A 12,979-nucleotide genomic window follows, 5' to 3' on the forward strand; every position below is an offset into this window, starting at 1 on the left:
AAAATTACCTCATCTCCATGTGAAAAGAATGGACTTTGACAAGAACTGAACCAACATCACCAGGATGGAGAGAGTTCTGGATAGCTCCACACAGAGGAGAGAGGTTGTAGAGGTCTAACTGCTTCTTTTATATAAAGAAGAGCTAGGTAAAGCCAGGTACATGAACAGCTTCATGAACACTGCTGCGAGAGAGAGATCGATCCCAGAGCACAGCTAGTGTCAGGATGAATGGAAAAGGTAAAACTCTGTGGAATTAGGCTTTACTGAATTAATAAATTAGTTTGCACCTTGGGGGTTATTGAAAGTTCAGATATATGCTGCTGTTGAGTTGCTGCTTGTTTCTTCTCAGCTGTGCAGCTGGGGTTTTTTTAGCAGAAATCTAAATATAAGAGTATGAAATTCATGACTGCCTGAACCTGTTGCAGTTGTTTCCCCAATGGCAGGAGGAAGGGATGGCCCCACAGACAGCTTTTAGTCAGTCTGGCTGCTATCATGAAAGAGCATACCAAGAGCTCCCAAACACTTGAAAAGAACAGGAGAAATTACTCTTTCAAAGCCCTGTTTGAATGCATGCATTCAGTCTGCTGTTTTACTCATCTCTGCTTTCAGAGTTGTTCTCTGCCCTAGAAATCCAGGCTGCTTCTCAAACACTTATCATCATCAATTCATAGGTTTAACATTTTTTTCACCCTTTATAAATGTCCATTTTCTCCTGAAGTATTCAGAAGAGGCTTTTTTCTTTTGGATTTTCATAGCTAGAATGCAGAGGTTAAAAAAGAGGCCTCCAGTTCCTCATAGATGGTGTCACTTTATGGCCAAGAGTCTCCAGCCATACTAAGTAGACCTCAAAAAGTAATTAGCAGATGAGAAATCAGCTGCTAGCTCTCATTTTTATTTTCACAATTCCCTGACACCCAGGTGGCACTTGTTACCATGACATGCCCTGGCCCTCCTGCAGACCCTTGTAGCCCTGAGGATGCAAAGCCAAAACATGAGAGTGGGATTTTGTTCTGCTTTCCTCTTGCAAGTGATTGTCCAAAGCTTCACCCTCCTAAATGACATTGTTACCCCTTCTGTCAGGTATGTTGCAAACTGAAAGACAGGCACTGAAGATGTCACTGCACCCACAATGCTGTCTGAGATGGAGCAGGTTCTCACCCATGCCCTGAATTTTCAGTTCATATCCAGAGACCCATTTCCTTTCCAGTCATTCAGGGAACAGCCCCACAGAAGAAAAAACCAGTACCCTTCACGTGCAATGATCAGTAGATTTGTTTTAAGGCCTCCAAATAGCATCACACAGTGCCTGCATGGCAGGCTGTTTACTTTGTGATGGTAATAGAATCTAATGAGAAAATAATTTTAGGATTGTGCAAGGTCAGTCTTACGCCAGAGTACCTTGTGGTGTATTGGGCAAGTACAGACACCCTCGCTCCTCCTGCAGGCATGCAGTTGCTCAGCCTATCATTCCTAGAATGTTGGGATGCTGGAATGTAAACTATGGAAAACTGTCAGGTTTCCAGCAAATTGTCACCACCAGGCAAAACAGGGCAAAGTTGAGACTGTTATTTACAAAAATAGCAGAAGACTTGAATATATCCACAGCCCCTGGGAAGAGTGTAATTCACCATAGCCAAGGTTTCCTGTCTTCCTCCTTCTCCTTGTTGCTAGGAAAGGAGTCCAAGGCCCTTTTCCCACCTGTGTGCCAAACCCGCTGTGTGTTTCTACCCAACATCCTGCTGCACAGAGCAGTTCACCGCCTTTCCTTGGCGAGAACCTGGAGGGCAGGTCCATGATCAGCCTCCACAGTACACTGTGTGCTGGCTACTTCTGTATAATGCAAACTTAGATGGACACAACTTTGTCCAGAGCATGGGTAACCACCTTCCCTTCCCTACCAGCAATAAAGCAGAGAGCAGTTCACCTGAGTTGGAGAGAATGCACTTTTTTAGAGATTCTAGTAAAGAGTATTGTTTTAGCTCTCTTGGAAACAAGTTGCATCTTGTCTCTTCAGGACAGCTTAAGGTAAGTGCTGAGCAGCCGTGCCCATCTCAGGGCAGGAGACTGAAGGCCTCTCATTCTTGTGCTCAGCTTCTGCCTGTGAGAACAGGGATGGAGGGGCAGCAGCAGGAAAGGAAGCTTAAGCTAAAGTGCTGACTTAAAGGGCTTGGGCAATTCTGAATCAGAGACTGTTTCCTTCCTAAGGGGCATGATACCCTAAAAGACGCAGAAGACAGCAGAAGTGCTACAGTTCTGTGAGCCTTGCACCACAGGCGGAGCTGGCCAGTATCCCACAGTAGCAGCCCCCATCCAAGGAGGGATGCTGATGGGACAGGCAGGGCCTGCACAGCAGCTGGATAGGAGGAAACTATTTTTCATAGTGCAAGGGGTTGAAATGCTGGACCAGGGCCCCAGCAAGGCTGCACAACCCTGGAGACTGCAGCACTGAAAGGATGAGGCTTCGAACAACCTTGGGAAGCAGCCCTGCTTGAGCAGGGATTGGACTGGTGACCCCCAAGGGTCCCTGCCAGCCTCAATCACTCTACAAGCCCATAGTAAAAAGCCAGTCTTGTGCCAGGTTTCAAAGTACAGTTGGTGACTGGAGTGTGAGGAGGCCCAAAAGCTCTTGAATTCAGCATGGAAACTGCCTTTGATCTCAATGGCTTTTATTTTAGGCTAAGCTTGACCTGCCAGTGTAATGATTTCAGTGAATTATTGACAGATTGTGTCACTGGGTGCAAACTGGCGTTAAATTATCTCTGTGCATGCAGTGGCCATGCAGGCTGGTTGTTTCTCTGCAGAAGTTGCTGGGTTCAGCAGGTCTCTCTGTTCCTCTCTTTCACACTGGGATCCTCTCCTTGTGAGTCAATGAGTGATCATTGCACAACATTTCCCTGCAAATGAGTGTTTGAAGAGCCCTTGGCTGGATTGCACAACCCTACTTGGTCAAAACCTTCTGAAACACTCCTGTCTGCTGAGGGCTCACATGAGGCCCAGCACGTGAGTCACACAGTGTGACCATCTTGACTAACCAGGGGAGGCCACGGATCACCAGGCTGGGCTGCTTCCTCCTCTCCTGGGCTGCAGCATGAGGGAACCACATAGCAAAGCCAATGAATAAAATCACATGGAGCATTTTAAAAAGCCCATTTCTTTCCCACATTTGACTGCTTTTTCTCACACCATCCGAAATGTCAGATACCTGCCCAAAGCAGTGCAGGATCCTGGACACCAAGGTCCAGAGGAAGGGACATGCTGAACTGCTCCAGCAATCTCCACGCTGGAGAATCAGTGCTTTGCCAGGGTCACCAAAACAACAGCCATGCTTGTTGCAGACAGTTTGTTTCTGCATGACCCTGGTGCAGGCAGAGCCTGAGTGCCACCACTGAGCTGTGAGCTTGGAGAGGCAGCATCCTTCTCTGTCCTGGGTCATCCAAAATACCATCATATGGGTCATCTCGCAGCTTATGTTCCCTGACAAGGGACAGTGGTGTCCACGTCACCCCCATACCTGAGATATGTGTGTTTAGTGAAATATTGCTGGTGGTTTATATGATAGGACCAAACAGGCCAGTTGCTCCACAGCCTCTGAGCAAGCTCCGCTCTGCACTGAGCCCTAGCACAGGGATTTCCTTCCAGGCAGCTTGCAGCCAGGCACAGTAATTCACATTACTGTCAATAATCTCTGGGTTTGGGAGAGCCATGGCAACTCTTGCAAATCAAATCAGAGCTTTGCAGTCGTTATGCCAGAGGAAAATGTTGCATATGCAATTTGAGAACCTTTATAAAAGCCCACATAAATTCAAAGGTTCAAGGCACTCTTGCATTTCAAAAACTGGAATCTGCAGGTCTGATTTTGAGTCTAGACATTGGTAAATTTAGGTCTGAGCCCATTTGGATTGCAGTGATTTAGCACTGTTTCCACAGGCTCCACCAACCAGCTCCATATCCCATACTTCCCCATAGCTCCAAGGTCCAGCTGGTGACTCAGATGTCCCAGGACACTGTGAGGTGCTGGAGTACTTAGTTTCATCAATCAGTTGCTTGACCCTGCAGTTGCTCTGCAGAAATATCCAGCAGAATATCAGCCCTAGCTTCTTTCCTTCCATGTGTCTACTTTAACCTCTTACCCATCAGATTACTTTTGGGCTCATTGACTGTGAATGTTACAGTATAATGATAATCTGATCAGGCCAAGGATCAGGGGACCATCAGGGAAAGCCCCAGTCCTGGACATCAAGCACCTCCCTGGGAATGGGGACAGGCTGGGGGACAGGCTGAGGGCAGGCAGGGCAGGGGAGCTGGACACCAGTCGTGCTGCAGCATCACTGGGGCAGGGGCTGACAGCCCTGGGGGGCTGAAGTGGGGTCCTGGGCCATAGGCAGGGTGGGGAGGCACTGGGGAGGCACTGGAGACAGCCACATCTGTGAGTGCCCTGGGGGCCCTGAGACCAGCATCACCTCCCAGATCGGTACTGGAAACCTGTGCCTCAGGTTCAGTCCCAGCATCCCAGGTGCCACCCTGAGAGCAGCACAGGCTCCCAGCAGGAGCACACAGCCCCGCAGGAGGGTGATGGCAGCACGAGGGATAGGTTCAGCTCTGGCATCCTGCAGATGTGCTGCCCAGAGGCCAGGCAGAGGTGCCAACAGCTGCACATAGCAGAAATAACCATGACTTTGGAGTCAGCTGTGGTGTCACGCACTGCAAGCTCTGCACATGATATCCTCGAAACCAAGATTGCTGTTATTCACTGTTCCTCATTCCTGGTTGTTGTCCCTTCCCAACAAGATGTGCATGCAGCCCACTCTGGCAGATGTACAGCACTGGTTTGCTATCTGTATGAAGATTTGGCTACAGCTGGGGCACATAGACATGACATTTATTTCAAGCTCCAGAGACTGAGATAGTGACCTGCTACATGTAATACGTTTTTATCCTTGGAGCTTCAGGAATAAGGCAGACACCTTGGGCAACTTGGCCCAAGGTACCCTAAATCTCTTTTGAATGTTACTGGGAGGAAACAATAGCAAGTTTGAACAAAACCCAGAGTAAAATACCTTTTCTTTGTAATCAGAGCTTTGCTAGGCCTGATTCTGAGTTGGTGTAGCTGCAGTGGAGGTTACTGGCCTCCTGCAGGCAGATAACCCAGTATTTTGTGTTTACAGTGGGAATCTTGCCTGTATGAAGGCACCCAGACATGGACCTATCTTGCAATTAAGCCTCCTGCTTCCGTTATCCAATCCTGAAAAATTGTTTTCAAATTTAATGAAATGCATTTTTGCATTGATTAAATATCTTCTGTGGGAATTTGTTTGTTATGGGAAATTTAAGTCTGCAATGACTGACTGATTAAAAGCACACACAGAAAGGAGAATTAGAAAGTTCTGTCTGCAACAGCCTGAATTTATTAAAGTAATAATCTGGTGGGAATTATAGGTAGGATAACACTTGTGAAAATGACAGCATGTAAAAAGGGATTGGTATTTAATTCTAACTCCTTTTGACTTTCAAATTTTAATCGGTTTTGATACACTGGGCAAATTATTAAGTTCTTTACAAAGGCTTGTTTTAAAATAATTGCACCATATCACACATTGAAATAAATATACAATTAAGCAGACACTATGAAACAACCAATGTGAATAAAACTGCTGAACACGTAAAACTGATGGTGAAGACTTTCAATCTTTAGGAAAAATACATTGATGAAAATGCATATGCTACCTGATTTCAGTGACAAATAGATAGATGGCAGAAAATATATTCTTAGTGAAAGTACAAAAAAAGGAATTTTTTGTAATTATGTGGATTTCAAAGGTGAAGACATGCTGTTGACAGCAAGACACAGATGGGGTTCTGCTACAGGTGGCAAGACTATGCCACTGAATACATCAGACAAGACCCAGTTTATACAAACTGGGTGAACAGATTCTGTAAGGCACAAACACAGTCTTACCTCCAAACAGATTGAGGTGTGCAGACCTTTCAAAGGCCCTGTGCACAGATGTGATTCACACCTGCCATCATTTACTGTAAAGTAAATGTCTACCTTTTTGCAAGATCTCTGGATTTTCTCTACTGTTCATTTATATTCTGCAGTGTCGGCTGGTTGCAACTGAGAGGTTCTGAGGCTTGATACTTCAAGTTTTCCAGAGGATGAATGTTCTCCTGAATGCTCCTTTTACTTCTGCAAATGACCTCTGTCAAGAAATGCCGTGTGTTCAGACACCATCTACAATTAGCCCATCTGCCCTGTGTTGAAGGCCACACTCCAGAGAACTTCTGAGGTCTGCAGACACCAGAGGATCTCACAAGGTAAATTATCCAGCTCTTCCAGGATGACAGCAAAGACAGAAAAAAAGCAGCACAGCCCTTAAGAAAAGTCTGACTCTTTGACAATTGGAACTGGTGGGGTTTTATGGTCTATTGGTTTATAAATAAAATGGAAATCTTTCTTGGTTTCGCTCTTCAGCAGGGAGGCTTTGATATGGTGAGGAAGGGCACCTTTGTCCAGCTGCAGCCACTGGTCATCAACATAAACAAAGAGTCCATAGTCCTTGGGCTGGGACACTTCAAACTTCTCAGCACACTGCTGGCTCAGCTGCTCAGCTGTGGTGTCGTGACGGGAAGCAAGTGTCCTTGATTGACCACTGATTTCCAGAAAGGAGATACAAATGAAGTCCTGAAGAGAAACATGAGGAGAGACTTTGCAGTTAGCACAGTAACCTAGGACTGAAGGAGGTAAAATTCAGTCACAAAGCTCTAGCTGCCTAGAGCTCCCAAATATCCTCCAGTCATTCTCCAATATCCTAGTTATTCTCTCCATTCTTCCCTCTGACAGGCTCTGAATCAGCACATACTTAAACAAGCACTTTACCAAATGATCAGCACCATAAAGACACTGAAGTTAAAGCACTTTTCTCTGATTTTACTGAATATCCTTAGAGACTGATCTGAAATGGTTCATTCTCCCATCTTTTTACAGCTCCTGAAGAAAGGGTCTGCAAAGAAGTGACAGACAAGAATAACAGACCACAAATGTCAGACGTTTGGCCTGAAAACCTCCCGTTTCCCAGAGCGAGGATAGGGCTGGCAGTGTGGTGACCTTGCAACTTCACCAAACAGTACCTTGAGAGCGTGTGCTCTGAACTTCCTTCCATCAGTAAGGAAATAGCAGAAGTTATGCTGAGAAAGCTGATTTACTTGTATCCTGTTTCAGGCAGTAACAACTGTTGTGACAACTTTCATCTTGCCAAACACATAAGGAACAGAATCTAGAGAGCTTTTGGTCTCAGTGGAACCTGTGTGTTTAATTTGCATCTGTGAACGTCAAAACAAATCCCGACCATTTTGTTCAGAAAATAATGAGGTTCCCCAGCAGAAGTGAAATTTCCAAATGTGTGGACTATGGGCTTCCAAATTGCATTTAAGGAGGGTCACTGCAGTTGATCGAGGCAGGCAGAAGGATGGGCAGAGACCTGCTGAGCATATCAGCAAGCTGTTTAGATCTGCCAGAATGGGCTTTCATGTCTCTGATACTACCCCTCATTCAAAGGGATGGAAAATGGCCTTTCAGCTGTTGGAGGTGGTGGGAATCTTCTGGGGATATGTGCCATTTGCTTGCTCAGCTATTATGCTCCATGCTAGGTACTTCTATGAGCTGCTGCCAGAGCAGCACTCAGGACTGGATGGGTATTTGCTGTATCTCAACCACCATTCATAGTTTCTGAGATCATCAGGGACTGGTTTGACTGCAATAGGGGATATCTATTCAACTCCATGCTTTCACACGGCTATATGGACTACTCTCCACCGTAGGAGACTTTCCCCTGGCTTTCCCCTCGGCATGCACAATTTTCGGTTCTGCTCTGTGAAGGCGCTACAGAACCTGAGACGTGGCCTTTTCTGCCTCCCTGTGGCTGGCGGGGCATCCTGCACCCAGCCTCTCACCGCGGTTGGGGGCCCGACACCCATCCGTCCTGGGACCCTCTCCCACTGGTGCACGGGGAGATCTCTGCCAGGCCATGCACAGCATGGGCTTCAAAACTAACCAGACCTTGATGGGTCTTTCCTCCTACTGGACAGGCTCTGGAAGATGCTTGACTGACTGGCTCTTGGCATGTCTCAGATCCTCCTACAGCTTTACACCATCTAGAAGCAGCCCTGCATAACTTGCTCACATCTCAGTTTAGCCCGTGATTTCCCCAGGCATTAAGGGAGATGGATAAGAGGCGCTCCTGAGTCCCCACCACAGCTCCCACATGCAAAGGCTCCTAGCACACTTCCTTTGAGAATGAACAACAAAATCACTCCGCAGTCATATTTAAAACTACAACATTAGGGGGGTACTTCAAGATTTTAAAATGTATTTCATATGTAGTATATATTTCAAATGTGGTGGGGTTTTTTTAAGATCTAGAAATCTTGCCCCAGATGTAGTCTTTTTTTATTAGTGATTTCAATTAATTTTGTTTTAAAATAATTACCATATTAAACATTTCTAAGTATAGAGGAAGCATGCAGGCTTTTTCCCTAGAATATGCCACCTACCTGCACTGATGAGCGGGAAGCCCGGGCCTTGTTCAGCGTTCTCCGTCGCTCCCAGCGGTGGATGGAGTCCTGAACCTCCACGCTCAGCTGCCGTGTGACAGTGATTTTGTCATAGTTCTTGATATGCTCCAGGACCCCATAGGTGGTGGTTAAATAATAGGAGCCTGCAAAAGGTGAAAGTCTTGTATAAACATCACACCTCCATGGGCCATTCAGTCCCACTCCCACCCTACCTGCTGATGCCCACAGAGGGGCAGCTGTCTGACCCTTGCACTGCCTGTGCCTCGCTGGAGGGATTGCAGGGGTCACTGAAGTTAACCAAAAGAAGGACACCTAATAACTAGTGTCCTCCAGCCCCTTCTGGCTACTGCTCCAAATCAGTATTGCTGCCCACACTGCTGAGGCTGTTCCTGCAAGAGAGCACAGGCTGAAAGGAAGAGCTACAAAAGCTGCTTTCACAAACAAGCCCAAGCCATAGATGTTTATTCTTTGGGCCATGGCTATCTTTTTGTAGTGTTTGACAGGGTCCATGCAAGAGGTCTGTAACTTGGGCTCCTGAGCAGTCCCCACAATGCAGGGAAATAGAAATGATTGTAGAGTACTGCATGAGAAGCACAAGGCCTGGATCCAGCCCCTAACTCCAGCTACATTGCTCGAATATTTGGACCCTGGGTCACCTGTGGGCTCAACACTGTCTCAGACCTGCAGGAACAAGTCACCCTCTGTTCCCTTCATTCTCCATTGACTACACAGGCAGACCAGGTGTTCACTTGTAATTCCTGGACTGTTCAGAGTTGCGGGATAAATCTTGGTAAAGCAGAGAAGCAGGATAAAGTGGCAAAAGCCCTTTTCCCTCAGAACCCCCCGGCTGATGTGGCATTGCTTGCAGAGGGAAATAAATAACCAGCTGCAGCCACTGGGCGGCAGCGGGGCCATGATAAAAAGCGGCCTCATCCGCAGAGGTGCAGGGGAGCCCAGAGAAGGACCGAGATGCTGCTCTGGTTGCAGGGGAGCCCAGAGAAGGACCGAGATGCTGCTCTGGTTGCAGGGGAGCCCCGAGAAGGACAGAGATGCTGCTCTGGTTGCAGGGCAGCCCGAGGCAGGCCCGATCCAAGAGCTCGTTTCCCAGCTCCGCCCCCAGCTGGGAAGCGGGGGGCTCGGACTCGGGCCGAGTCAGGCCGCGGAGCTGCCGAGCAGCAGCGCAGCGTCCCGGGCCGGCGGGGACACCCCCCAATCCGGGCCCCGCATCCCGGTGCCTGGCAAACGGGGACAACTAGCAGCTGCCCGGGGAGCCCTGTTTTGACGGAGTTTCACATCAATTGCAGTGCCTCTAGATGGCCCTCACACACCACCCAACCCTCGCGGCAGCCCGCGGCTTCCCCTGGCTCCTCAGGCGCTGGGGAGCCCACGGTCAGCGTGGCTGGCTGCCTCAGGGAGGGAAAGATAGCACTTAATTTAAGAGCAGTATTTTTAGAGCACCATTAAAGTTTGGTGTAGGAGAGGAGAGACCAAGACACTGCCATTTGACTTGCTGTACTCTAGTGGATCGATGAGGAGTGTCCTACAGTTATGAAGCTGTGTGCCCAAAACACTCTCATTTTCCTTTACTGTCTCCCACAATGAGGTGCTGAGAATAGACTAAGAAGCCTAAAAGTGCCAATTTTCTCATCTTAAATATAGTTAATACCCTCCTTTGCCTGTCATTCAATATTTCTCCTCTTCTGGCTGAGTCAGAGGTAGCTGTGATGGGACCCAGGATGGGGTGTATCCCTTCCCTCAGAATCCAGGGAAGAAGATCTCTGAGTCCCCCACAACACAAATTCATTACAACTTTTTAAAGAATTAAGTGTTTTCCCACTTCCAGTTTTATTTCCACCCAGTTTTTCCCTATAATCTGTCCTTGTCTTGCCCCAGCAGTCAGCATCACCATTGCTATAAACAAATTCAAAGTATATTTTTCACTTGGAGGAAAAATTTAAGTGATTTTGTATATTGATCTATGCAATTTCACAGTTTTCTCACTTCAGCTTTGCTTTTTTCCCTTTAATTTCTGTACTTGAATCCACTTTTGCTATTCAACTTTCAAAGGCCTTACTCAAGTTAACTTTTGCCAGTTCTACACTTCGCAATCTCAGAGCTGTCTTCACTGAGATGTTCTTTTTTTCCCATTTCTCGTATCTGCAGTTACTCCCAGTGTCCTTTCTGATGTGAATATTCAGTCAGTTTGACTTGGAACTCCCTCACAAAATTTTCCCTTTTGACTGGAGTGCCCATTTCATACAGTCTTTGCATCTTTGAGCTAAGAGAACTTCCAGCCGGCTTTGCTTTCGATACCCTGATCTCCCCAACCCAGATGACTTCAGTAACCAGCCTGGTAGTGTGCCCCTTTGAAGTGAAGAACCTGTTTGTGTGCAGTGTAGTCACGAAAAGCAGCTTGGTTGTGTCCACAAAATTCTGTGCTTCAGCTAACATTTTTTTCTGCTAAGAATTCTTCTTAGCAGAAAAACTAACCTGTGCAGAAACACCTTACTAATGTACTGTATTGCTACTAATCATTCTATTAGTACTTACTTCTGTCCCACTCTGCACTGTGCGGGCATGACATGCTTAGTTTCAGACTTACATCTAATATAAAAAAATTAGTCTGCTGTTGTTCATCCAGAACTCCTTTCTAGAACCTCAGTATTTACCAAAGAAAAGTCTAAAACAGACCCCATTTGATTTGCTTAGTGACTACTTGGTGATAAATTATCTGTGTTCCTAATTCAGAGTGTGTAATTGGTGATTGTCACTTGGGAAGCATGTGCTTTCCAAGCTATATTTAAGAAACTAGAGGCCCACAGTTCCTTGGGGCATTTACCTCTCTAATAACAGAGGTCTTTAGTCACTTCCAAACTCAGTATTCCTCCCTAACCTAACTTTATTTTCTCTGTCTCTCTATAGTGCTCAGTCAGAGAACATTGTCAGGTTTCACTCAAATTTAAGAGTAGAGTGACCATGAGAATGATGTATGGCCTCAGGCATACAATGCAGTTTGAGAAATAGGCTCTTTTCTCATTGGAATAAATAAAAGTATCTGCACAATTGTTTGTAGCAGCTGTTTAATTTTAGCAAAGACCTTCCAGCTCTTCAGTCTTAGGGCCAAGGAAGACGTCTCTGTTTAGTTTGCTAATCCAGCACCTCAGTTATAATTTATGATGAGTCCCTGCCTTTCTAGCTTGTTTCTTAAGGCACTGCGCTGCTAAAAGGAGTTAAAGTGTTTGGCAATAATTTTAGACCTTCAGATTTGAAAAGATTGGCCAAAGCATTATCCGCAAAATCTAGCCAGAGGCCTGCTGCCCCACTTTCATAAACACTGAAATGAGACAAATAATGATTTCCAAAGTGAATATCCCATGAGCAAACACTGTACTCTTACCTTCTCCTAGCTGCAGAGCAGGGTCCATGAGCTCCATCATATACTCCACATTCAGAAGGACTTCAGTCAAGTTGCTGCGGGCCAACACATACATGAGCACAGGGAGGAAGTCATCTGCACCATAGTGCTTCCCTGAGCAAAGAGAAACACAGTGTGGTCCCAAAAACACCACAAAACCATGTTCCCACACAACAGTGTCAAATTCTCAAACAGCAAGTCATTTGTAGACCTTAGCTTATATTATCTGAAGAGTTAAAGCTCAAAAGCAAAGAAAAAATACTGAAAACAGGAAGTTAGATCATTTAAAAAGTAAGTAAACTTGCTTCAAGCCCAAAATAGGATCTTATAAAGTGACCAGAGAGATACAAATTTAACTTCTTTTGTATCACAGGCAAGTGGCAATTTTTGAAGAGTGCAAAGGCTTCCAGCTTGTCCCTCTGATTTGATACTGACATCAAGACTGCAGTTCAGGTTGGCAATTCCAGTAGGGAAGTTGTCTACATGCATTAGGAGTATTTATTCTCTTAGGCTTAATCTATGTGTGGGACCAAAAACCAGAAAATAGAATTTGAGACAGTGGTTTAGGACTGAGGACTTCTGCGTTTATGTCCCTTCAGAAGGCAAAACATCACAGTACATATTCCTAATTAAAACAGTCTCCCAAGAGCTATGGTCTAAGAGGAATCATCTTTCTAACTATGGTGTCTAGCTAAGAAAACAGAAAAATGTTCACATTGGACTTAAACCTAGTTTTTGAAATTGGTGTGCAGCAGCTGCTCAATATTTCCTGTGCTTAACATATTCATATCAACTAAGTTAACAAAGTGATCTAATATGCAATCTGTAAGAGCTCTTTGGGATCTCTGAGGACAAAAAAATGCATGCTAACAGTCATCATTACAAAAAATTACTACTTAAAAGAGAATCCAAACTGAAGCTTCCCTGCATAAACCACAAAGAACACAAGGATAACTTTTCTCATTTGAAAGATGCTTTCACTTTCAACCAACA

At 45.8% G+C, this 12,979-nt stretch overlaps 1 protein-coding gene across 2 annotated transcripts in view; it reads right to left on the reverse strand.

Moving 5' to 3' along the window:
• Nucleotides 1-5,382: 5,382 nt before the first annotated feature.
• RIN3 (Ras and Rab interactor 3) overlaps nt 5,383-12,979 on the reverse strand; it is a 67,606-nt gene continuing 60,009 nt past the window's right edge. For both annotated transcript variants that reach the window (XM_048305404.1, XM_048305405.1), the window contains exons 8-10: nt 11,969-12,100; nt 8,551-8,714; nt 5,383-6,682 (exon numbers count right to left, since the gene is read on the reverse strand). In XM_048305404.1, the coding sequence (XP_048161361.1) occupies nt 6,374-6,682; nt 8,551-8,714; nt 11,969-12,100 (605 nt within the window). In that variant the 3' untranslated portion in view covers nt 5,383-6,373. The remainder of the gene's footprint in view (nt 6,683-8,550; nt 8,715-11,968; nt 12,101-12,979) is intronic.

Source organism: Corvus hawaiiensis, chromosome 6 (assembly GCF_020740725.1).
Source record: "Corvus hawaiiensis isolate bCorHaw1 chromosome 6, bCorHaw1.pri.cur, whole genome shotgun sequence".
Classification (NCBI taxonomy): Eukaryota; Metazoa; Chordata; class Aves; order Passeriformes; family Corvidae; genus Corvus; species Corvus hawaiiensis.